Source organism: Clarias gariepinus, chromosome 21, assembly GCF_024256425.1.
Source record: "Clarias gariepinus isolate MV-2021 ecotype Netherlands chromosome 21, CGAR_prim_01v2, whole genome shotgun sequence".
Taxonomy (NCBI): Eukaryota; Metazoa; Chordata; class Actinopteri; order Siluriformes; family Clariidae; genus Clarias; species Clarias gariepinus.
Genome location: NC_071120.1, coordinates 7525708 through 7551664, shown reverse-complemented (window position 1 = coordinate 7551664; position 25957 = coordinate 7525708). Strand labels below are relative to the sequence as shown.

Below are 25957 nucleotides of genomic sequence, written 5' to 3'. Positions count from 1 at the left end.
GCAGGGTCTCAAAAATAGAAAGAGTCCAACATGGAGGTTTTCATTCTATTTAGTGAAAAACCTCAGTAGCCCACATTTCCCTCAGAGGACGGTCTACTCATAGTCGTGGTTAGTTTGGTCCGCTCTTCCTTTTCTTTTCATTCCAGCAGCCATTACCACATTAAAATGTAATGAAAATGAAGAATGTCAGTATTACTCTTAGTATGTGCTGGACCAGTGTTCTTTACGTAAAACTCTTAGAGACTTACATAGAGAACGGCTGTGCTTGAAATAACGTAAGGAACCGAGTTCATGTCCATATTACATTCTCGTCTCTCTGCCCTGTCCTTCTTCTACAAGCTTTTAAATATCAACTGATGTTTGGTCAGATGGGCTTAAAGCAGAGCGCTGGGTGGCATTTTTTAAGAATTCCTGCATTTTCTACCTTTCTTTACTTTCATGACAACCGCCCGCCTCGTCACCTCCACTCAGTCTGGGCCATAACAGCACCTCTAATGAATGGCCTGTGAGGGCAGCATGTCTTTTGCTCCTTGAAAAATTGAATTAGCTGGGAGGCTGCGGTGCAGAGCAGGAAACTGCAAACCCAATAAAGCTACACACACACACACACATATATATATATATGCCTACAGAGCTTCCTGAGGGCACACATTTCCTTTCCCTTTTATGGATTTGATTTCTGAGCAATCCAGAGGGGAGTTACTGAAAACAGGTGACATCACAGTGCAGGTTCGGTTTAATCATAGGTCATGCAAGGGCATCCTGGTCACCTTTAAAAGCTGCACCTGTCGAGCTAGGGTCATGTAGAGCCAGGGATGTATAAAATCTTTTAGAGACAAACACACTTGGAATGTTATATAGTCAGGCTCACGAGCATATACGCTCACGCTTCATATAACTCGTTGGTACTGGTTACGCCGACCTTTTGCTTTCAGAATTTCCTGAACTCTTCATAGCATAGATTCAACAAGATGCTGGAAACATTCCATAGTCACATGATCGCATCATACTGTTGCTGCAGGTTTGACGGCTGAATCTCCTGTTCCACCACGTCCCTAAGGCGCTCTATTGGATTGTGATCTGGTGACTGTGGAAGTCATTTGCGTACAGTGACATGAACACCATTTGTTCAAAAAGCCAGTTTGAGATTATTTTAGTTTTGTGAAGTCACATTATCCTATGGTCATAAAGATATGGAAGGCTAAGGCATTAAAACCGTACTCAATTGGTAGTATTTGGCCCAAAGTTTAGCAAAAAAATCTGCCTCTTACCATTAAACCATAATTACTACCCTGCACCATTAATATAAGGCAGGGTGGATCTCTGCTTTAATGTTGTTTATGCCAAATTCTAACCCCACCATCTTGAAAATCACAGCTGAAATCAAAACTCGTTGTCCAGTTTTGGTGAAGCCGAATGAATTGTAGCTTTAGGTTGTAGAGTCAGGGGCATATTGAGTATTGTAGTGTCTTGTAGACTTAGGGGCATATAGAGTCTTGTGGAGTCATGTGGAGTTAGGGCTGGGTGGAGTCAGGGGCATAGAACGTCTTGTAGAGTCAGTGGCATATAGAGTCCTGTGGAGTAGGGGGACTTTACAGGGGCATGTAGAGTCTTGTGGAGTCAGGGGCATGTAGAGTCTTGTGGAGTCAGGGGCATGTAGAGTCTTGTGGAGTCAGGGGCATGTAGAGTCTTGTGGAGTCAGGGGCATATAAAGTCTTGTGGAGTCAGGGGCATGTAAAGTCTTGTGGAGTTAGGGTCATATAATCTTGTAAAGTCAGGGGCATATAGAGTCATGTTAAGTTTGGGGCATATAGAGTCATGTCAAGTCTGGGGTATGTGGAGTCAGTGGCATAGAAAGTCTTGTTGAGTCAGGGGCATATAGAGTTATGTGGAGTCCGGGGCATGTAGAGTCTTGTGGAGTAGGAGGAATATAAAGTCAGTGGCATATAGAGTCTTGTGGAGTCAGGGGCATGTAGAGTCTTGTGGAGTAGGAGGAATATAAAGTCAGTGGCATATAGAGTCTTGTGGAGTCAGGGGTATGTAGAGTCTTGTGAAGTCAGGGGCATGTGAAGTCTTGTGGAGTCAGGGGCATAGAAAGTCTTGTGGAGTCAGGGGCATGTAGAGTCTTGCAGAGTCAGGGGCATGTAGAGTCTTGCGGAGTCAGGGGCATGTAGAGTCTTGCGGAGTCAGGGGCATGTAGAGTCTTGCGGAGTCAGGGGCATGTAGAGTCTTGCGGAGTCAGGGGCATGTAGAGTCTTGCGGAGTCAGGTGCATTTAGAGTCATGTCAAGTCAGGGGCAGAGTCATGTCGAGTCTGGCGTATGTGGAGTCATGGGCATAGGAAGTCTTGTTGAGTAAGGGGCATATAGAGTCATGTGGAGTCAGGGGCATATAGAGCCATGTCGAGTCAGAGTCAGTGTTTCCCAGCTGAGTGTAATAAGTATTGAGGGGACACTTTTGCCCTACACAGAGTGTCTTTGTACTGCAGTACACTTAGACTCTTTGGTTCTTATTACTCCTACACATTAAATGAGAATAGAGTTTTTTCAGCACGTCTTTATCTTTATATACAGCCTTTGATTTACTGTTTCTCTGGCTTTACTTGTCTCTCACTGAGCTTATTTAAAAGACAAGCTTTGTCAGACATTTTTGTTTTTTTTAATCTGTGCAGCATCTGAATGCTCGCAAACTCTCAGGCCGCAAGCCACATTCAATAGCGTTCCTCCCCATAAGACAAGATCAACTTATTACCGCACATAATAACCAAACCACCAGGGTTTAGAAAAAAACATCATGCAATCCAGCGCTCCAGGAAAAGCTCCCACGTCATGGGTAATATAATGATTTGGCTTTTAATGGCTGTTTCTGGTCTGAACCTGCCTCAGACTCTCTTCCTCAGGGAGCCAAATGTACTGTTCCTACATGCAGACGTACACACGTGGAGGTAGCTTTTATTGGTTTAATTTTTAAATGAAAGACCCGAGGTGTGTTATTTTTACATTTGGACACGGGGCGGATCCAGCTGGATCGGGATGGAGGAGAAATGTTAATGAAACAGAAAGGGGACGAGGGCACTCCGACCAGAACGTCATGCCGCACATTGCTCGCCTCCTCCAGGTTTTGAGAATAAAACAGGAACATTCTGTTGTCCTGAAACCACAAAGTTGTTTCATTAGTTTAGTTTAAAGACACGTGCCTTTCGCATTTGTACTGTAATCAGGTGCCAAGAGATCTGAGCGAATGTCAGAAACTTTTCATTACATGACATTGATTTTAAAGCGCTTTCCTCCAACGCCTCTTACTTCTATTTGTTTTTTCTATCAACTGCATGTCCTTCCATCTCTACAGTTTTTTTTTTTCTGATAGGAACATTGTGGAATTTATCATCGTACGAGCCGTTGAAGATGGTGATCATTAATCATGCGCTGCAGACCATGACCAACGAGGTGATCATCCCGCACTCGGGCTGGGAGGCTGAGCCCAATGAGGACTCGAAGCCCCGGGACGCCCAGTGGACCACCGTCTTCAAGAACACGTCCGGTTGCCTGAGGTACTCGCCAGTCCACACCAAACAGTGCAGTTTTATATATGACGACTGACCTTTTATCGAGCGCGGTCACTCAGCTTCTGAAACAGAGCATAAGTTTAGTCTTAGACTTTAAAGGGTTTTTAATTAAGAAGCCACATCGACAGAGGGTTTTAATCTAAGGTCAGGATGTCAACTCCTTCCTTTAATCATCTCAATAGCTCCACCGTGTCAGTGATGCAGCCTAAGTTTCCGAGTGTGCGCACAGCGCCTCTTCCCCCCGTCCAATCTTTTACTAATTTGTTTTTACAAGGTCCATGGGGACAAAAGAGATGCATTTAAGCAGCGTTTAGCCACAGCTGTCCATTAACTAGCCACTCACTTCTGCTGGCAAAAGTACCAGCAGAACAAAGGCTTTTTTTTTTTAATTGCAAGGGCTTTTAAGAAGAAAGCAGATAAGTGAATAAAATGAAAAGCCCTAAAATTAGAAGGTGCTTGAAGTTACTTAACGAGAGTGAGTGAAGAACATTCGACAAGAGTTTTGTTTTTTTTGGACCTTTTCTCCAAAAACACGTCAGATCCAGGTCCGTTGAATCACAGTGTTATTTACACCACACATCTGAGCGCTAGCACAATAGCTAATTGCAGCCTTGCTAGCTATACTTTACACTCCGAGACGTTTGATCAAGTTTCTCATAATTGCCTGTACAGCGTGTTCTTATGATCAAAGCGCTCACACACCTGTTAGCCGGTTTGCTGAATCCAAGTGAAATCCATATGTTTGCTGTGTTGTTTGCTCACCTGAGCACAGAGAAGATGAAAGCATCGCTAAATAAAGGATCAGATAATTATACAATTAGATTGTCCCTCCGAATCTCCAAAACACACAATAAACACACAATTATAGTTTTACAGCGTTGTCCTTTGGCTCGGTTTGCGTTTAGCAAACATGTACGTAGTCTACGTCCTGGGAGAGAGTCTAGGTGACATTTCCGTCTAACCTGTATCACTTAACCTCTGGATTGGTATTCTTTTTTTTTTTTTATATCTCTTTGAAGCATATTATTCAGTAACTGCTGAATAATATGCAAAAGTAATATTAAATCAAATGACTTTCTCAGCTGCGATTACTGAGTCGATTCAAATTAATGTGTTGCTAGAGTTCACTCTCTGCAGGTGAGTTGATTCAGAGTTAAATTTTATTCCCATTAGAGTGTACAGGTGCAGGTGAGTCGATTTGGTCGATTCTGCAGGTGAGTCGATTCAGACTTGAGTCAGAGCTTACTCTCTGCAGGTGTTCACTCTCTGCACTTCAGAGTTAAATCACCTTCTTGGTAGAGTTCACTTCTTGCAGGTGAGTCAGTTCAGAGTCGAATTAATGCGACATTTCACTCTCTGTGGGTAAGTTGATTCACAGTCTAAGTAACTGTGTACAGCAGTTGTGCTGCTGTATATTTCACTCCATGTTGGTGAATTGTGTTAGAGTTGAGGCACTTTCACACCAGAGTTCATTTCCTGTAGATGAGTCAAGTCAGAGTCGATTTACCTGTGTGAACAGTTTATCTGTGCACTTTTCTCTTTATTTTCCTAAGGTGTGCAGGTGTGTGTATTTACAGTACAGTACATAGATGTCAATAGTCGCAATTTCGTTGATGTATCATGTGATCGTCAGAAGAGATGCTTATGTTTATATATTTTTTATGGTGAAGAGCGTATACATTTTTTGGCTGGCTGTGTATAAGTTTGTACGTACACACACACATCCAATTTGGTTGTTCATTTTAGTTTTATAGAATGACAAGGATCTTTGTCCCTCATGAGGTCTGTAACAAAATGATGACATTTCTGTCTAACCTGTATCACTTAACCTCTGGATTAGTATTAATTTTTTTAATATCACTTTAAAGCATATTATTCAGTAACCGCTATGAATAATTCAGTGACTACACCAAATCTAATAGGAATGGCATGTCGTTATGAGAGTGAGGAGTGTGTAAGTGTGGACCTTGAGCTGATGAGAACTGTAAAGGTACTGTATTAGCTAGTTCTTTATTTTCACGAAAAAAGTCATATTCTCTCCTAACTTATATGAACATGTCTCAAGCTCGCGTGGATTTCCTTGGAGTTATGAGAAACCCTGAATGTTAGGGATTCCACTGACGTGGTTTAACTTGTAACTAAAAATTGCTTGACTCAGGATGTAGACCTGGAAAAAAAAAAAAACACCTACGTAATTCTGAGAAAGCTTTTCAATCCAGTAATTAGATCTAAAGCTCTTTGTGCCATGGTTAAGAAACGTTTCCTGAAGTTTCAGCAGCCAATCAGATTACAACCAGCCAGGACGAAGCCCAAGCGTACCAGCCGTGATGAACGTGACGAGTCGTTCGCCGGAGCAGATAACGCAGTGACTTCCGTTTTGAGTCTGTTATGGGGCTAATACTTTCTCACTTCCGCTTAGTCAGATTTTAACATCCCTTTCAGCATTACCGATGATATTCCATACCGGTTGCCCTGCTGCACGAACAGGACCCGACACATGCTGAACCCTGTACCATGAGAATGCAAACAGACTCGGAGCACAGAGACGTGACAGCGCTGCTGTTTTTCTGCAACGGTAAAGAGCAGGATAATGTCTCTGTATTTGTTCCACACTTCAGTGTCGGCCGAATGGCTGAAATCGATCCTCGTGGCCTCACTCTCCCGCTCTCTCTCCCTCCATCCCTCTCTGTATCAGTGCTTTCATTAGCAGCTTTTCTCTGAACATTTCAGCAGTACGGCTCCTGATTAAAGCTCCTCATCACTCTGCTGCGTCAGGACAGAAGTCTGTAAGGTTTCTGTACTGTGGCCCATCTGGAGCCGGCTTCTCCAAGCTTCACTAAGGGTTCTTTGGTTTATGGCATCTGGAACATTTTAAGGTTTTTTTCATTATTATTTTTGTATCTGTTTAGGATCCCCTAAGGTTTTTTGTTTGTTTGTTTTATTCATTCTCAAGCAGTTAAAGGTTGTTTATTTGTTAGCATACATGAGGGTTTCCTAGTTTATTTAATTTAAAGCAGTTAAGATTTTTGGGGGGGTGATTTCAGTTTAGCACCACTCGGGGTTCTTAAGTTACCATTTATTAATTACCCATATGGGTTCCTTGGTTTGTTTTGTCTAAAGCAGTTAAGTTCATTGGATGATCTCTGTTTGGCGTTTGGATCTTTGTTGTAGTTTAAGAGTTTTTGGGTTAACATCTATTAAGCCTCACTCCCTATAGGTTATTTGGTTTATGCCATCTGGTTCTTTAGTTGATCCCATTAAGCATGCCAAAGAGGTTCTTTGGTTTATTTTATCTAGAACAGTTAAGGGTTCTCTGAGTGACCATCTTTGACCATTCTTAACGGTTCTTTGGGTTATGCCATCTGAAGAAATTAAGGGTTCTTTGGTTGATATCCCTTTAGCATCTTAAAGGTTTCTTAAAATAACATCTATTAAGCATCCATTAGGGTTTTTTGTTTTGTTACATCTGGAGTCATTGAGGGTTCCTTAGGTGATCTTCATTTAGCACCTGTAAGGGTTTTTGGATAACATCCATTAAGCATGCCAAGAGGTTCTTTGGTTTATTCCATCTGAAACAGTTAGGGGTTCTCTGAATGACCTCCTTTTTTCGATCTTTAAAGGTGGTCCTTTAGTTTATGCCATCTGAAGCAGTTAAGGGTTGTTTGATTGATATCCCTTTAGTATCCCAAAGGGTTCTTGGGTTAACATCTATTAAGCATCCACAAGTGTTCTTTGGTTTGTTACTGTACATCTGGAGCCATTTAGGGTTCTTTAGGTGATCTCCATTTAGCATCCTTAAGGGTTCTTGGGATAACATACATTAAGCCTCCCTAGGGGTTCTTTGTTTGACATCTGGAGCCATTGGGGGTTCTTTGGGTGATCTCTGTTTAGCAACCCTATGAGTTCTTGGGATAGCATCTATTAAGCATCCATAAGGGTTCTTAGGGTGATCTCTGTTTAGCAACCCTAATTGTTTACGGGTTAGCATCTATTACGTTTACCTCTTAAGAGTTTTTTTGTTTTATGCCATCTGGAGCAGTTAAGGGTTCTTCAGTTCTTCTCAGTTTCGTATTTTTAAGGGTTTTGGGTTAACACCCATTAAGAATTCATGAAGCTTCTTGATTTTATTCCATCTAGACCACTTAAGGCATATTTGAGTGATCTTCATTTAACAGCCCTATGGCTTTTGGGTTTATCCCATTTACTGTTCTTAAGGTGTTTTTTTTTTTTTGTCACCGCCCCCCTCTAGCATCCATTTAGGTTCCTTGTTTTTTCCCAACAAAGCACCATTTTGGAGTTTACCTTGGCATTGTTGGGCCCTTAAGAATTCTTTGTTATTGTTGAGGGAAATCCTGAAAGTACTGTATACTAGCTTAAAGCTGAGGAGTCCCATTCCTCAGCTCATGTTTCTAACAGAACCCTCTCAGAAAGCTTGAGGTGTGTTATAGCCATCTAAAGAACCCTTCAACCTGTTTAGAAACCCTCCCCCCCAACACACACACTCATAGTGTGATGAGTTTGAGATGAGAATCAGCCTCAGATTAGTAAATAACACGGCGGATAGTGTAGGTGACTGCAACTCGTACACTATTAATGTGGAACTTAAACATCTGGTCTCTCTTTCTGTCTGTCCATCTGTCTTTCTCTCCATGTCCATCTATAGCCCTTTCTCTTTCTCTTGCTCTCTGTAACTGTCCCTCTCTTGGCATGTGGCTCTGATTAACTGACCTTAAGGACAGCAGGGACTGATAAGCCTGAAATTGCATTCCTCCTCCATCCCTCGTTCATTTTCAGCATTTCTCCTCCGTCTCTCTGTCTCTTTCTCTCTCCTGCCTTTTGCCCTCTAGCAGTTTAATCAGTATAATCAGACTTGGCTTTGACTTCAGAGCTTGTGAGCCAAGGAGAGTTAGACAGAGATACAAACACACACACACACAAACACATACACACATGTACACACAGTCCTAGAGGTTGTAGAACACACTCGGGAATATGAGCACGGAGGCTCTGCGCCCGTGTGTCGCCAGCTCCCGATGCCACTCCATCTCCATCCCGCCACTCTGCCAAGTATCCATGGCAACTGTAAGCACCGACATCTGTTGCCTAGGAAGCAGCTCAGAGCCCGAGCCTGATTTGCCACGAGCTGCGTGCATGGCACAGCTGAAGCTGAAGGGTGTGTGTGTGTGAGAGAGAGAGACATGCGTGTTTGTGTGTGCACGATGAAATACGACGTCATTATCATAGTGGACGTTCACTCTGGCACACAATGGCACAAAGCACAATAGTTCTGTAAGCCAAGTTGTAATTTTCCACAGATCTGCTTGATGTATACACACACCTTACACACAAATACAGTTTTAGTGTGTTTAAGTGTATTTATAAATACACTATATTCCCAAAAGTATTCACTCACCCATCCAATTCAGGTGTTCCAATCACTTCCATGGTTACAGGTGTATAAAATCAAGCAGTTAGCCTTCCTCGCTACTAACTATTCCACAGTCAACTGTCCGTAGTATTATAACAAAGTGGAAGTAATTGGGAACGGCAACTCTGTCACAAAGCGGTAGGCCACGTAAAATTACAGAGTAGGGTTAACAGATGCTGAGACACATAGTGCACAGAGGGCGCCAACTTACTGCAGAAGCAATAGCTACAGACCTCCAAACTTCATGTGTCCTTCAGATCAGCTCAAGAACAGTGCGTTCATGGAGAGGGTTCAGCTGCATCCAAGCCTTACATCACTAAGTGCAATGAAAAGCATCGGATGCAGTGGTGTAAAGCATGCCGTTATTGGACTCTAGAGTAGTGGAGACGTGTTCTCCGGAGTAATGTCTCACGCTTCTTTGTCTGGCAATATGATGCATGAGTCTCGGTTTGGCGATTACCAGGACAGGTAACCAGAACGGTACTGACTGCATTGTGCCAAGTGTAAAGTTTGGTGGAGGGGGGCTTCTGATGGGGGTGAGAGGTTTTTTAGGAGTTGGGCTCGGCCCCTTAGTTCCAGTGAAAGGGATTCTTAATGCTTCAGGAAACCAAGACATTTTGGACAACTGTCATGCTTCCATCTTTGGCGGAACAGTTTGGGGACAGCTCCTTCCTGTTCCAACATGACTTCGCACCAGTGCACAAAGCAAGGTTCATAAAATCACAGATAAGTGAGTTTGGTGTAAAAAAAAAAACTTGACTATAGCGGAGACTCTGAGCCAGGGCTTCTCGTTCAACATCAGTGTCTGATCTCACAAATGTACTACTGGAAGATTAGTGAAAAATTTCCATAAACACACTCGTAAACCTTGTGGAAAGACTTCACAATAGAGTTAAATCTTTTATACTGTAGCTTCAAGGGGGGTGGGGCCAACATCATATTAAAGCCTATGGACTAGGATTTGGATGTTAAGTTCATATACATGTGAATGCAGGCGAGCGAATACTTTTGGCAATATAGTGTGTATACCTCGGTATTTAATGTTAATACTTTGTAGTTTGTTGTTGTAGTGTTGGTGCTACAGTTGTATGTGTGTGTGTGTGTGTGTGCAGGAACGTGAGTTCGGATGGAGCGGAGGCACGCAGAAGGCTGCGGGAGTGCGAGGGCCTGGTGGATGCCCTGCTCCATGCTCTGCTCTCAGCCGTGGGGAAGAAGGACATGGACAACAAGGTGAGTTCCGAGACTTCAGCACCACCATCGGCATCTTTTCAACCTGCTAATCTGTAGAGTTCTCTGTCTTTTCCCCCCAGTCTGTGGAGAACTGTGTGTGCATCATGAGGAACCTCTCCTACCACGTGCACAAAGAAGTCCCCGGTGCGGAGAAGTTCCATGACCCGTCGTCTCTTCAGGCTCCGGGCTCCACGGGAACTCACAGGAAGAAGAAGGACGACGCCGGCTGCTTCGGCGGCAAGAAAGCTAAAGGTCGGTCACCATCACGGAGAGTCTTCAGATTATGAAATTAAAAATGACAATGAGTTCCTCAAACCTTAAAAAAAAGAGAGAGTTGTGATTAGTCACAGTACGCGCGCTCTGTGTGTAGCCTAGCAGCGGTGACTGTTGCGCGTTTGTGGCCTTGTGCGATGACTCAGGAGCGGTTTAATCGGCGCGGTGTGAACTGACTCAGACGCCGTGAGTGTGTGTGTGTGTGTAAACAGTGCCTTGCTCGGGTGGGCGTTTTGTAGAGCGTGCCAGGGGTAACCGGTACTTTCCACGTGGTCGGGAATGACACAGGTGCAGCTGCAGGAAGTCAGGAATAATAATTCTCCAGTCCCAGGGCAACATCAACTAACCTGCAGCATCCTAACACCCCTTGATGTTTAATAACTCACACTGAACGTAGATAAGAGACATAAATGACCTGCGAGAAGACCTGAGCTTCCAGAGAGCTGTTTGTTTTTCTTTCCTTCATCTCAGAGATTTGTCCGCACAGTTAAAAAAAATAAAAATGGAGCGCATTTAGGTTCGTGTACAAAATTAATGAGCGGAGCAAAATACCACAGAATCTCAGTAAATGTAAATCACGGCTTTAAAGTGCACGATTACTCCTTTGAAGTGGTTAGCGCAGTGAGAGTAAGTATTAAACCAGAGCAAAGCTTCATTTATATATACACACACACACTCTCACTCTTCTTTCGCTCTCACACTCTCACACACATTTATACCATACCTCTCTTCTCTTCTCTTCTTTCCCTCTGCTGGTGCTTGGCCCCGCTGTCGCGCTGGCCAACTCTAGAGGAATGGTTTAACCAAGGTGAGTCTCTCCTTTACGTCCTCTCCGCTCGTCTCCCGGTGTGTGTTAACGTGTCGCAGTGTGACACGGCCGTCTTAGAAACCCAGAGTCTTGTTCGTCAAATCATTTAGAGTCATTTGTGTGTATCGTATACTCTGTGTGTGTGTGTGTGTGTGTGTGTGTGTGTGTGTGTGTGTGTGTGTGTGTGTGTGTGTGTGTGTGTGTGAGAGGGGGGTGTTGGCATGATCATTAGACCTCTGTGCTGAAGATGTATTTCCTCTCATGCATTATTAAGAGGGGGTTCCACTCAGGAGAGCCTCAGCCATTAGAGAGTAGTGTGTGTGTGTATGTGTGTGTGTGAGGGAGAGAGTGAATGTCTGAGATGGACGTGACATTTACTCTCCGTAGTTCTCGGCTCTCACGCTCTTTCTCACAGCCCTCGTTCTCTTTCTGCAGGGAGGAGAAACGGGGAAAACGACAAGAACTACGACACCATGGACCTCCCGAAGCGCACCGAGCCCACCAAAGGTACGTGCCGGAGCGTCGACACGTCTCGTACACGTCACTGAGACATTGAATGTTCATTTTGAAATGACTTTTTGTTTCCGTTCCCAGAAGGACTCTTTCCTACGTTTTTTTTTGTACGTGTATGAATGTGAAATGGGCTTTTGTTCAATCCCACAAGCTCGCGTGTGAAGCCATTCTCAGGAAAGTTTCTTGTCGGGTTTGGGAAACCGCAGAGAAACTGCAGACGCCCACCCTTACACACCTGTTCTCTATTTTTCTGACAAAATCAGAGCCATAAGCTTTCCAGAGCAATATAATTATGCACACAGCACATCGAAATGTAAGCTTTTGTACCAGATTATCAGCAAACATGGCTAGTTCAGAAATGAAAGCTTAACTTTAGACAATACACTTGTTTAGACTGTGGGCTGCTCTAAAGGCGGCCATCTTGGATATCAGTTAGTCCTCACCCCTCCTCCGTGTTACCTTCAGCCTTAATCTGGATCTGTACTTGTATTTGAAGAACGTTTTCTATAAGTTGTTTATATTTTGTGTGTGTGTGAGCTCTCGACCACGCGCACCCCTCCCCCATCGCTGGCTAATGCCAGTCAGTGACAAGTCCCAGTCTCTGAAATTTGTCCCATTAGCGAGAGAGAAAAATGCACTTGCAACAAGATTGTGACGTTCCACGCTGAACTCAAATGTGTACACGTGTTAATCATTCAACAACATTAACGTGACTTTGCTAGCCTGGCGAGTAAAGCTTAAACAGGTATCTGGTAGCTAGCCACCACGCTCCTTAGCTAATATTTGGTAAATATCGTCATGATGTGTTTGTTGAATTTCGCAATATTAATATGGATCAGGTTGTTTTATTCAGAGCGAGAAAATCAGGACCTCTCACGCGGCTGTCAGGAGGCCGCCGCGACATTTATCGATTCACAGTCGATTCCCCCTCGCCATTCGCGGTGGACGGGACGTGCTTAAAAACCACAAAAGCGTGAAAAACTTATGTATTATTCATCACTCCGAGGGGAGGGAAAAAAAAGAGAGACGAGAAGGCAAGACGAAATAGATGTAATTAAGGAATCAGCAGGAGGCGGTAATTAACCGTGAGAGCGCGACAGAGAGGTGCGCGTTGTTGCTGTTAACTGAATCTACCTTTTACCCTTGACCAAGGGCACGGTCGCACATCCTCTTTTGTCTCCATCGCTCGCTGTCCCGCGGTGTATGTCCATAAGCCGAGGATCCGAGCGGAAATTATTTTTAAACAAATGTGGAAAAGTAAAGGAGGAATAATAGATCTATAATCTGGTGCCTTATTCCTCCAGGCAGAGCGAGAAACAGACAGAGGTTTTCCTGGGTGGTGGTGATGATGATGATGATGATGATGATCACTGGTCACAGGTGGAATCTGATCACCGTCGTGTTCGGTGCTTTATGCTTTACGCAGTGCACTCGCCTGATGTTTATTTCAGCCATATAGCTTATTGACTTGCATGAGAGAGAGGGAGAGAGAGAGAGAGAGCTACAATAAGAAAAGTGTGTTGGGTGGAAGCCAAGCTAATCCCCTACTTAAAAAAACAAAACAAACCCAACAGCGCCTCCCTCCTGAGACAGTCCAGCGTGCAAGCAATGATAATCAGCACAGTTACGATACAGTATTTAATATCAATTTAATATCTGGCTGACGAGTCCCAGTGGCGCCGCATGTCGATCAGATCACGTTTTAGAGAGTAGCTGCTCTTAAAAGAGTGGTGGCACGAACAGTAAACCCCACAGGGGCTGTGTATCCTGCCTGACCCTGAACTCTGACCCCAGCTTCCTAACTGGGAGGTGCATCTTTCTGACCTGTGCAATAACTTATTGATTTGACCTGCTGCCAGACCTGCACAATACTGTGTGGAGTTTGATATATACTCTATATGCATCCTAATCGATTGGAATATCATTGAAAAGTTCAATTTATTTCAGTAATTCAATTCAAAAAGTGAAAATCATTAATTAAATAGATTAATTACACACAGACTGAAATATTTTGAGTGTTTATTTCTTTTAATTTCAATGATTACTGTTTACAGCTAATTAAAACCCAAAATTCAGCATCCCAGAAAATTTGAATATTACTTAAGACCAATAAAAAAATTCAACACAGAAATGTTGGACGACTGAAAAGTATGAACATGTAAAACACTCCGAACTCGGTCAGGGCTCCTTTGCATGAATTACTGCAGCAATGCGATGTGGCATGGAGGCGATCAGTCTGTAGCACTGCTGAGGTGATATGGAAGCCCAGGTTGTTCTTCTTCAGTGATGCTGTCTCGCATGTTCCTCTTAGATTCATAGTACAGTACCTTAAGTAAAGTACCTTAAAGATCCTCTAAGCGGTTTGGGTCGGGTGAGTTTTCCGGCCAATCAAGCACAGGGATACTGTGGTACCTACACCAGGTATTGGTACTTTTGGCAGTGTGGACAGGTGCAAGTCCTCCTGCAACAATAAAATCAGCATCTCCATAAAGCTGGTCAGCAGAGGGAAGCATGAAGTGCTCTACAACTTGTGGACCAACACCAGCAGATGACATGGCTCCCCAAACCACCACTGACTGTGCAAACTTTACACTGGACCTCAAGCAACTTGGATGCTGTGCCTCTCCTCTTTTCCTCCAGACTCTGGGACCTTGATTTCCAAATGAAATGCAAAATTTACTTTCATCTGAAAAGAGGACTTTGGCAGAAGGAATGTGACGTTTATAGCCTGTGTCTTAGATACGTCTGTGTGTGGTGGCTCTTGAAGCACTGACTCTAGCTGCGTCCGCTACTTGTAAATCGCTGAGGTTCTCCCAGTTACTTGTGCACCTTTGTCTACCACATTTTTTCCTTCCATAGAGCACTCACAGCAGTGAACAGCCAGTCCACTGAACCAGACTGAGAGACCATTTATAAGCTCAGGGAAACCTTTGCAGGTGCTTTGAGTTAATTAGCTGATTAGTGTGTCACATCACGAGTCTCCAATGTTTAACTTTTTCACAAAATTAAAATGTTCTGAGATGCTGAATTTTGGGTTTCGTTAGTTATAAGCCTTAATCATCAAAATGGAAAAAAAATGAGTCCAGAGAAATATCAGTCTGTGTGTAATAAATCTATATACGAGTTTGAATTGAATTACTGAAATAAATCAACTTTTCTATGACATTCTAATTTATTAAGATGCACATATTAAGAGATGGATAAAGTCAGTCTAAAAAATATGTATACACACTTCAGGAAAAGAAAAATGGTATCATGTATATAATATTAATATGATATTTATTATCATAATATTATCATGTATATCAATATATAACATCTATAAATATTGTAATAATAAATTAATGAAAATGTGTAAAAAAAAAAAAAAAAAATTTAAAACATAAGGAACTGGACACACCTACCTCGTTCCGACTGACGGTGTCATATGCCATACCCAGTTCACCTGGGCTGACAGGTACCAAGGCCACGCCCCATTAACACCCCTCAGTGAACAGGCTAGTATCCAGCGTGCTGCCGTGTGCTCTGCTCGTCCCAGACGCTAATTAATTAGAGGATAAATGATATCGACAGCTCCTCTGTGGACAACGCGCCTTTCGGTCTCCCCCCGGCTGCCTGTCTGATTGGCGTCTGATTAGACATGTCCTCTTTTCGTAATAAGTTCGATGTGACTGATGCGCATCATTACCAGGCGTCCTCTCCGGAGCGCCCGGGCACATTTTGCTTTGTTCACTTCGGCTTTCGCTCTTACCGGCTCTCCAGCTAATTCAAGACAGCCTCGTGAACGTCTGTATCACCTGGCCCCTCCCATGTACAATAAGAACATCTGGTGGCGTGTTGAAGGTGGTTTAGAGGGAGTTCCTGTGTCCTCATGTCCCTGTCCTGGCAGTCTGCTGTGTGTGAATGGGTGTCTCTGAGCATAAGTGAATTATTTACAGCATGCAAGCTTATCAGGGCCGTTTTTCAGTACAGCAGAAACCACACATGGCTTTACACATCTCCCTCTGGAGTCTCTCTGTCTTTCTCTGTCTCTCTCTGTCTCAGTCCTGCGGTGTAAAACGTGTGTGTCTTCATATTTCTACCCCCAGAATTCCTCCGGCTCACATCAACACATTCTTAGAAGTCATTGAACTCTTGTCTTTTTTCTTTTTGGTGAAGCAGTAAGCACCAACACTGGAGTTCACTCACTCACACACATGCACACACGCACACACACAAGTGTCTCTTACACTCTTACGATCTTACTCACATTATGAGTAGCACACTTTCTCTCACACGGTCTCATTGTTGCTTACTCTGTCTTACTCCATCTCACTCTGTCTCAATCACATTGTTTTAGTGCTACACTGTCTCTCATGCTGTCTCACTACAGTATGTCTTACTCACACTGTCTCACTGCCAACTGTGTCATTGTCTCTCATTCTCTCTTATAGCTTCACTCTATTTCTCACAGTCGCACATCTTCCCGTCTCTCTTATGAGCGATTTTCTCTGTCTCATTCTGTTTCTCCCACCCTCACTCGGTCTCTCTTTGTGTCTCTGACTCTGTCTCATTGTTCCACTAAATCTGTCACTTACTCTCAGTCTCTCGCCATCTCCCTTTCTGTTTTTCTCGGTGTCTCTGTGGGAAACATTAAACCTACAGTAGGAATGCCACGTCCTGCACAAGCTTTCTATTTTTCTGTCTCCTGATTCGCGACCACACACATTGTTTTTTTATCTTCTCTCTCCCTCATTCCTCCTAACACGTTCTCATGCTGTTTCTTTCTTTCTTTCTTTTTTCTTTCGTTCTTTCTTTCGCGCCCTGCATTTCTCCTCATTTCTCACCTACTTTTCTTGCTGCCTTCTCATCCATCACCGCGACAGCTCTATTGCCACCCCATGCCTCTCTACCCCTCTCTCTGTCTCTCTCTCTCTCTCTTGACCCGACCCGCCCCTCCCCTCCCCGTTCTGACTCTGTGCTGTTATTTCTCTCTCTCTGCTGTGAGAATTCTCTCCCTGGCCCCATGTCGGTGAGGCCCATCATGCCCGCTAGCTTGGCTTTTCACATTTCAGCGTGAAGACAAACAGCACGAGCGGAACACCACACGCCATAGCCACGGACTTCCAAATCTGCCGAGGCCAGCTTTGACTCGTAACTGTTCTCTGATTAGTTTATCAGGAATCTGTCAGGAACCAGATTAGTGTGAACGAGGTGAAAACTGATCCTGGGTCAGACCTGAAACGTGGCATTGTGCTGGATATAACTAACCCGAGTGGAAAAGTGTTTCTGGTCAGAAGGTTTAAACTGAAAAGTAAGAGAACAGAAATGGAGATTATGCAAATCACCTGGGTGTCGTTTGAGGTTGCCAGATGTTTTTTCCCCTTCATGTCAAGTATGCTTCGAATACAGTACTCTTAAAATGTAGTAGTATTTAATGCCCACAGACACACAGCTCTTTTGGTGACACTTAGTGTTTGTGTTTGTGTGTTTGTGTGTGTGTGTGTGTGTAAGTGAGAGAGAGAGAGATTAAGTCTGAATTTTCTCAGCGGGCGCCAGCTGCTGCCGAACTCCCCCCTTCGTCGACATGGCAGGCTGTAACACAAGACTGGCAGCTTCATCCTGCTGTGCCTCGCTTGCCAATCATTATCACTCACACACACTCTCTCTCACACACACACACACACACATTCACTGCCTACCCACAGTGCCAGGAGAACACAGCTTCAGTACAAATGATCATCAAGCAGCGTGCAGCGCGAGATCGTGAGATATCTTCAGAGAAGCAGGGAGAGAGCAGCTCGGGGGATCACGCTGGTGTTTTAGGCTCCTGTGTCGATGTAAGACACAGTTTAGTTTAGCTCCTGTTTCACGGAGAGCACACCGCGGCGCAGGTTTGGATCCGTTTCAGCGATTGGTCGTAACAGCTGCTGGGGGAATGTAATTTTAATTACACCACACACACACACACACACACACACTTTTCCGATCCATAACGCATCGTAAACAGATTTCAAATACAGACTGGAGGTGTGCATCGGAACTCTGTAGTGCGTATGAAAAACACAAGAAATAGAGAAATCATGTTTAGGCCACGCCCACTTCAGGTTTAAACACAGGTGTGTGTGTACAGAGATACATAGCGCAAGTTTTGTTACAGTAGGAAAACGTGTACCTCTGAACGAACTTATAGAAAACGGTTTGCGGGACGTCGATGTAACCTGGCAGCATACGACTTCGTCATACTGTCCAATCACACAGGTGACTCCGCCCAGATTTGGCGCCATGCGAGTTCCCAAAACTAAAGGAAAATACGACAAGGTGAATCCAGTAAAAGATTTGGCAGAATGTTTTGAACAGTAGACGAGACGCTGTGAGGTGTGTGTGTGTGTGTGTGTGAGGTCCCAAGGTGCTTGCTTTAAAGGGGACTGAGGCGTCTTTGTCCTGGGTGTAATGTCTCGCGTATCTCCTTCAATAAATGTCTCTATTTTTTATTCTGCATGGCTGGATACTTTTTCCGGAAAGTCCTTGTAGATACACACGTACTGTATGTGTGTATGTGTTCGAGACACAGCAGTGGGCGACTTGTGACACTCATCATTAATCTTCTGTAATTAAGGGGAAGCAAGGCCTTTCCACTCGTCCCATTCTGTCGAAGCGATGCTGCTTTAATGAGAGCAGGTGGGACACTGAGAGAGACACAACACACACAGCTGCATGTCGAACAGCAGCTCTCAGGCTCCTCTGGGTTTCTTTTTTCGGGAGTGATGATGGATTGTATTGGCTTTGTTTGTTCAACAACTCTTGTAGGATTTGGACTCCTGGACTTATTGTGAAAACAGGAAAATAACTTGTAGTAAAAAATAAAAAATGTGCATTTCTCTGTATTAATATCCATCATAATCTATTGGTTCATGAAGGAGTCTCCAGTTCCAGGGAATCGTGACAACATGCGTCGAAGGGAGCGAAGGGAATATGAAGCGGAGGTGAGGAGAAGAGCCGAGCGAGGGAGACGCCGTGTTTATTTTCCGATCGAGATCAGACGCGGGAGCTCAAAGTGCCGTCATGCCGTATTTTTCCAAATCCGTGAGATGCACAGAAAGAAATGGAGGCAGGAAAACAAAAGAGACTCGAAGATGGAGAGAATGAGACGCGTAAACAAGAGCGGTGATGAGAGAACCAAAGCGACTCAAAGGGGGACGAGGAATGAAGAGAAAGCAAAAAAAAAAACACCCTGTTCAGCAGATGGCTCCGCGGACGTATTTTTAAACTATTTTCCTTTTTGTAATTGCCGAACTCTTTGGTGTTTATGTTGCTGTGCAGCGACTGGGCTGTCAGATTTGTCAAAACATCACACCTCCTCACTTGGATCTGTTCCCTCTGAAAAACATCTGACTCGTCGACACGTTTGAGTCGAGGCAGATTGCGGACCTCACCCACAGACATCTGTCTCGCTCGCTTTCATCCCGCAGCTCCTTTGGTATTTCTCGATGTAAAACGTCGTGGAGTCGGATCTCAATCCCTCCTGTGTTTTTTAGACGTTTTTTTTCTCCCACGTGTTCTGCATTTCTAAGCATTTTTTTTTTGTGCTCACCTTATACAGTATACAGCCTGCTGGTTTTTTTTTTTCTTTCGAGCAGCCATTGTTGCCAAGGTGAAGGTCACATTTGGATGCTAACTGCATCATTTGTGCGCCGTGTCCTGGAAGGGGCGGACCTCCTAGCCTACTCGCACTGTGCCCGTCAGTCTTCTTACTCAGCGCAGATAAAAGCCCGTCGCACCTCGCAGTCTTTCTCTCTCCGTCTCTTTCATGCTTGCAGAAGAGATTTGTCAGCGTGACTGGCCCGAGGTTGCCTTGGTGACGCTGGCTGCTGGATCTCCCGCGGGCTAGCGGATGCTAGTCTTTCATTTAGTTACTCTCTGTCTCGCATTCCCGCTCATACCGTCACACACACACACACACACACACTTGCATCTCTCCCTGCTTTCCAGACCAGACTGTTGCTCTGCTTTTTGAAGATAAACAGAGCTCCTTTAACACTCGGTCACAATCTTACAAAACGTCTGTCCTGCACAAATACAGCATTCAAGCTCCCAGGAGTCCAAGTGAGCAAAATGGTAGGAGGGGCATACTCTCTCTGTCACCTGTCAATCACAGGAACCAGTTAGGAATGTAGAAGAGGGTGGATAGCTAGTTTTTATTTTTATTTTATTTGTCAGCGCACTTTCGAAAATGTGTCGCCTTCTTCCTGTGTCCCAGAAATAAACCTGTACCCTTCACCTTTTGGCAGAACGTGCCCATGGGAGATAACCTGATGCTAATGAAAATTCGTAAGGTAACGATTATGGAGAAGAGACACTGGACGAGACGTGGACCGGGACCTGATCTTCCTCAGTCAGAGTGTGGATGAAAATAAAAAGAAGGAAAAGAATGAATGCCGCTGGAATGTCTGCAGCAGAGTCAGTGTTTCATGAAGGAATCAGAAGCAGATGAACTTCCTGGATCAGACGGAGGCAACGGTGATGCCAGGCAGCTGTTAGTGTGTTCTCGCAAAACTTAGCCAAAGAAAAAGAAAACAAAGGTGCTTTTGTTTTTGTGTCCATCTCCTAAAGACTTCCTCTCAGCAGACAGTTTATGAAGCTTCAGCCGGACGGCGTGGCGCGTGCGGAGACGCTGCCAGTCTCTCGCTGCCCTTCTGACACACGGAAATAAAGGCAGCGTGCTGGCCTCAGGGCTTCCTGCCACACTGAGGGTTGATGTCCCCAACACACACACACACACAGTTATAGAGCTAAGCTTTTAGGATGGACACGAACTCCATCCTGCTGCGGTTTAATGGACTCGAGCGGCTCGCTCCATTGAGGAGACGCTTCTTAAGAAGCTTTCCAGGTCTCTTCTTCCTCCTTCTGCGTTTTTGTTCATGGATAAAAGAATAGCATGCTTCTGTCTTTTCTTTTTTATTTCAACTGATAATGAGCAGGCTCCTCGTTTCATAACAAGTTTTTTTTTTTCTCTTGGTCAATTCATTTGCTGTGCGCTTTTTATAACTTTATTTTTCTCTCTCTCTCTCTCTCTTTGTTTTTATGTTTTGCCTAAAGGAGGAAAAACCAGAAAGATCAGCATGATGAATTGCGCTTGTTGGTTTATCATCTATAACCATTCCACTTTCTGTCAGATGGCAACACCTCGAGCGATGAGCTTGACACCTGAATCAGTAAAGCCTAATTGTCCATTGATGAGACACTCGGGGACGGACATTACTTCATTTTTCATCCTGACACATTAACACTTTTTGTATTATTGTACACAGCCTGAATCGGCCCATCAGCGCTTCATTTCATTTGAACCAGTCCGATATGGATGGGTTATGGTGTACATTAAAAACATCACAGTATCCTCTTGATCAGGATATCAGTACTGTACATGTTCCCAATTGGGCTGCACGTCTGAGATGGAGTTCGGAAAGTAACAGTGAAGGAAGAGGAAAAGAATAAGTTGATCCTAGTGTTGGGGATAAAGTTTTCCTAATGATTGGTCCCCAATTCAAATGATTGTTGGTGGAACTTTAATAAGAGCTATGAATACTATACCCAGATAAACTGACGGTGATTTGGTATACGAGTGTTTTGAAATATGATTCCAGAACGAAATTATGTTCGCAATCCAAGGTGTATATATACAAACAGTAGAGATGTATATATCTCAAGATTATAAATACTGACAATCAATGCAGAATACCAAAGTAAAGATTGTTTTTTGGCATGATTTTTTTGCAAAGAGAGAAAATGTTCAGTTTTGTGCTTTAAACGTTTTAAACATACTGTAGACATTTAAACACAAAGCAGATTTACAGAAACCCAGATGTATAATTAGTGACTTTATAAAAAGTTCTTTACGTTTGCTTCATGTAAACAATTTTATACTGCGCCCTGGCACGGTTTAACGTACCGTCAACTTGATAGAACAGCATGTGGTGTACCTAAACACGGAGGTGGAGCTGTTTAGGACGTGATGTCCACACTGCATGTCTCCTCTGAAATCTGCACATGGGTGAAGCATGTGCTGTCGTATTCGATGAGGTCGAGGCAGACGAGAGTCTTTAACTGTTTATTTAGCAGATCAAAAGCTAATTAGCTACATACTGTCACCTGCTGTATCAGTATGTATAAATACTGTAGGAAAAGTGAAATCTGGCCATGAGACCTGGTGCAGAGTATGAAAGCACACACACTCAAGGAGAAAGCAAATGATATGATTGTAAATCGTTACAGATATATGCTTGTACATGTTTATACTGAGGTCTAAAATCCTTCATGAACATGCACCTAAAGCAAAACACCCAAACGTTTTTTAGTTTTTTCCCTACAACAGCAAAAGTGACGCTCCCCAAAACTGCTGCCTGTGCAGCCTCTAGCTTCTGTCCTGCAGGGTTATAACACACAGTGTAGTGCTTTCTACTCTCTAATGAATGATTAAGAAGCAACAAAGAACGTGCAGCAGCTGGGTTAAAAAAAAAATAAATAAAATAAAACAAAATAAAATGCTTTCTCAGCTTTTTTTCTTTCTTTCTTTCCTCCAGTGTGAGGTGTTTTCCTGGCGCTCTGCATCAGCACCACTCAGGATACCTAATTACATTAATTAGCCTAAAGAGTTCCCCAAGGTCTATATATATGTGTGCGCGCGGACGTGTGTGTGTACATACAAGACTGACAAGTGGCTGCTTTGTAGTAGATGTAACGTGATGTGTGTTAGAGGTTCCCCCCAGCAGGCGGATGAGTGAGTAATGGTGTACATGGCTGCGCGCCGGGCGTAGCGGGGACAGAAGGTCACATCGCAGCGTTCGCCAATTATTCATAATGATCCACCGTCGCTTCTTAACAAGCCAACGGCTACCACTCGCGGCAAAGAGGAACGAGATTACACAGCTCAGCGGATCCGTACTTGCGCACGGGCGCACCGCGAGGCCTCTACCTGACACAAAATCCCAACGTCCTCCCAAGACTGTATCAGAAGATCCCTAAAAACGATTAAACGTTACACGGTTTATCATTCAAAGATGAGTTGATGTTCCACAGTCGTCCCCACATATGGACTGTGGATCCCGAGCAGAAGGATAACGTCTCTCCCTCCAGCGCGCACAATTAGCTTGACCGCATGTCTGCGCTACAATCTGCTTCAATACGGAAACTCTCTTCTGTTTCGTCGTATCTTTCCGGCAGCTGAGCATGAACGGTTCTCCGTATCCGTGTCCGTTTTGTCCCTAAGCAGCAAGTAATAGCCTCGGGCTGTGTGTGTGGATATTGAGGCAAAGAAAACAACAACATTGCATCCAGAAAGATGTATAATCATAGATAAAACACACACACATACACTCTGCCACTTTGCTTTGTCTCCAGTTTCACGGCGAAACAGAAAGCTCTCGCGCATCAATCACACCCCACTTTAATATGATTCTTGCCCGGGTTAAGGCAGCCAGCCGTTCTACGTCTCTGCAGGTGACAGGCCAGACTAAATGTTTCTGAGGAGCGCTTTCGTCTGGCTTTATCTCCAGACAAGACTGGAACAGTGAGAAGGGCGTTGTGTGTGTGAGGGATTAGGATTCAGCTACAGCCATTAAAATATGTTTATAATTAATTGCCGTCATTTGCAGAGCAACGCGATGCCGCTGTGAAGGAGGCCTACATTCTGATTAATGCATGTTAAAGTGAGATGTGTGTGTGTGTGTGTGTAATAGAGATAGAGATACTGCAAATGGATTCTCCTCAGAGACCATGCGAGCAGTGTGTGTTACCTTACCGAGTCGTGACTGATCAATAGGCGCTCTGCTGCAGTGTCTGAAATCTAATCCCGTAATAAATGCAGCAGTGCTGCGCGGGCCGCCACCGACTCCACGAGAATGTTAAATTAACACAGGACGAGTCTCCGAGTCTCATGCTGGGATCGGCGTCTTATGTTGGGTTTGGCGTTTGATGTTTCCGTCTAGGTTTGGCGTTTTGTTCCGGATTAGGCTGGGTTTTGGTGTCTCATTCTCTCATGCTGGATTCGGTGTCCAATTCAGTTGTATTTTATTTGTATAGCGCTTTTAACAATCGTCAATTGTTGTAAAGCAGCACCACAGAATCAAAAGAAAATTATGGAAATGTGTATGAAATGGGTATGAATCAAAATGTTCAGATTGTCCAACGGTTTGGTGTCTCGTGCTGAGTTTGCTGTCTCATGCTGGATTTGGTGTCCCATGCTAAGTTTGTTTTTTCATGCTGGGTTTGGTGTCTCATTTTGTACTCCGTTTTATGCTTTTTGTTGTCTCATGCTGGATTTGGTGTCTTGTTTTGTGCTCCAAGTCTCGTGCTGCGTTCGGCGTCTTGTGCTGGGTTCAGTGTCTCATGCTGGGTTTGGTGTTTCATGTCAGGTCCGATGTCTTATGCTGGCTTTGGTGTCATGTTTTGTGCTCAATGTCTCGTGCTAGGTTTGGTGTCTCAGGCTTGCTGTGGTGTCTCATTTTGTGCTCAGTTTTGTGCTGAGCACAAAATGAGACACCAGTTTGGTGCTGAGAATGCTGGCATTGGTGTCTCATTTTGTGCTCAGTTTCTCATGCTAGGTTTGGTGACTCTTTCTCTGCTCAGTGTCTCATGCTGGGTTCAGTGTCTCATGCTGGGTTTCATGTCTCGTTTTGTGCTCAATATGTTTAGGTTTAGTGTGCCATTCTTGATGTGTTTCTGGTACTGGTGTCTCACAATGGGTTTGAAGTCTCATTATGGAGCCTGAATAAATGAATGAGAGAATTAAATGGAGGGAACACAGATGGTAAGAAGGAAGAGTTGGATAAGTGGATGGACTGAGATAAATGGGTGGACAGTCAGGTGGATTTACAGGAAGATGGATGGCTGGATGGATTGGCTTTTTAGAAACACAGCTGCCTTCAGGTTCATATCACGCACTGACTCCAGAGCAGTTTTAATCCTGCTTTTGTAAGAAGAGCACAGATCTCTCTCTCTCTCCCTCTCTGTCTCTCTCTCTTTTTTTCTCTCTGTCTCTCTCTCTCTCTTTGTCTCTCTCTCTCTCTGTGCCTCTTCTTTCTCTCTGTCTCCCTCTCGGTCTGTCTCTGTCGCTCTCTCTTTTTTGTCTCTCTCTGTCTCTTTCTCTCTCTCTCTCTGTCTCTTCTTTCTTTCTGTCTCTTTCTCTCTCCCTCTCTCTCTCTCTCTCTCTCCGTCTCTCTCTGAGTATTGATTGAGCCTGGCAGTGATCGCCGGTGCAGGCGTTCAGTAACAAAGCCTCCATTAAAGCATTAGTCTCTTTTAGAGTTTTTCTCTCGTGCCTCGTCACAGCTGTGAAGGTGTTTGAATCTCCTCACTAATCACGCACTGTGTCTAAAGATCAGTTAAACAGAAGAAAGGATACGTAAGTAAGAATGCAAATCAGAAAGAAAAAAAAACTACTTCTTTTATGTACCTCTCACCAGGAGCATGTTTCCCGCTTTGGTATTTTCCATGTAGTTGACAAAAAAATGAAACCGTTTGTTATTGTGAAGCGCAGCCGGGATTTACGTCTGTGTTTTTCTTTTTTTTCCTTCTGTAGGCTTCGAATTGCTGTACCAGCCAGAGGTGGTGCGTCTCTATCTGTCCCTGCTGACCGAAAGCCAGAACTACAACACGTTGGAGGCGGCAGCAGGGGCCTTACAGAACCTCAGCGCTGGACAGTGGGTAGTGAGTACACACACACACACACACATAGACACATAGACACAGACTCATGGGCAAACACAATACAGTTTGTCTGTACAATACTGTGTTTAAACTAACACAGAGAAAAAAATAGTAAGGAAGGGTGTGTGTGTGCATGTGTGCATGTGTGCATGTGTGCATGTGTGTGTGGGGCCTATATGCGTGCAGCTTTTCTTAGTATCAGACCTGCTCCAGATGCACCTAAGTAGCATGTCGGACCACACACACAAGCTGCATGTGCTTACACTGTGTGTGTGTGTGTGCGTGTGCGTGTGTGTGTGAGAGAGAAAGAGACAGAGAGCGAGAGAGACATGTCTGCTCCCCAAGAGGATTTCAGAGGACTGTTTCACTCCATTTCCAATGCATGTCTTTCTAAAGCTCACTATCTCCTCCTAGTGCTCACTGTACGCTACTGCAGCACTTTATTTACACCATATACA

The 25957-nt window shown here is 44.1% G+C and overlaps 1 protein-coding gene across 8 annotated transcripts in view; it reads left to right on the top strand.

Moving 5' to 3' along the window:
- The window catches only part of arvcfb (ARVCF delta catenin family member b), a 96749-nt gene that overhangs the window by 62257 nt on the left and 8535 nt on the right, over window positions 1–25957 (top strand). For 7 of the 8 annotated variants that reach the window (XM_053480481.1, XM_053480479.1, XM_053480476.1 and 4 more), the window contains 6 exons: window positions 3366–3549; window positions 10105–10222; window positions 10303–10474; window positions 11286–11303; window positions 11739–11810; window positions 25372–25499. In XM_053480481.1, coding sequence (XP_053336456.1) covers window positions 3366–3549; window positions 10105–10222; window positions 10303–10474; window positions 11286–11303; window positions 11739–11810; window positions 25372–25499 — 692 coding nt within the window. The remainder of the gene's footprint in view (window positions 1–3365; window positions 3550–10104; window positions 10223–10302; window positions 10475–11285; window positions 11304–11738; window positions 11811–25371; window positions 25500–25957) is intronic. The other variant, XM_053480475.1, reaches the window with a different exon arrangement.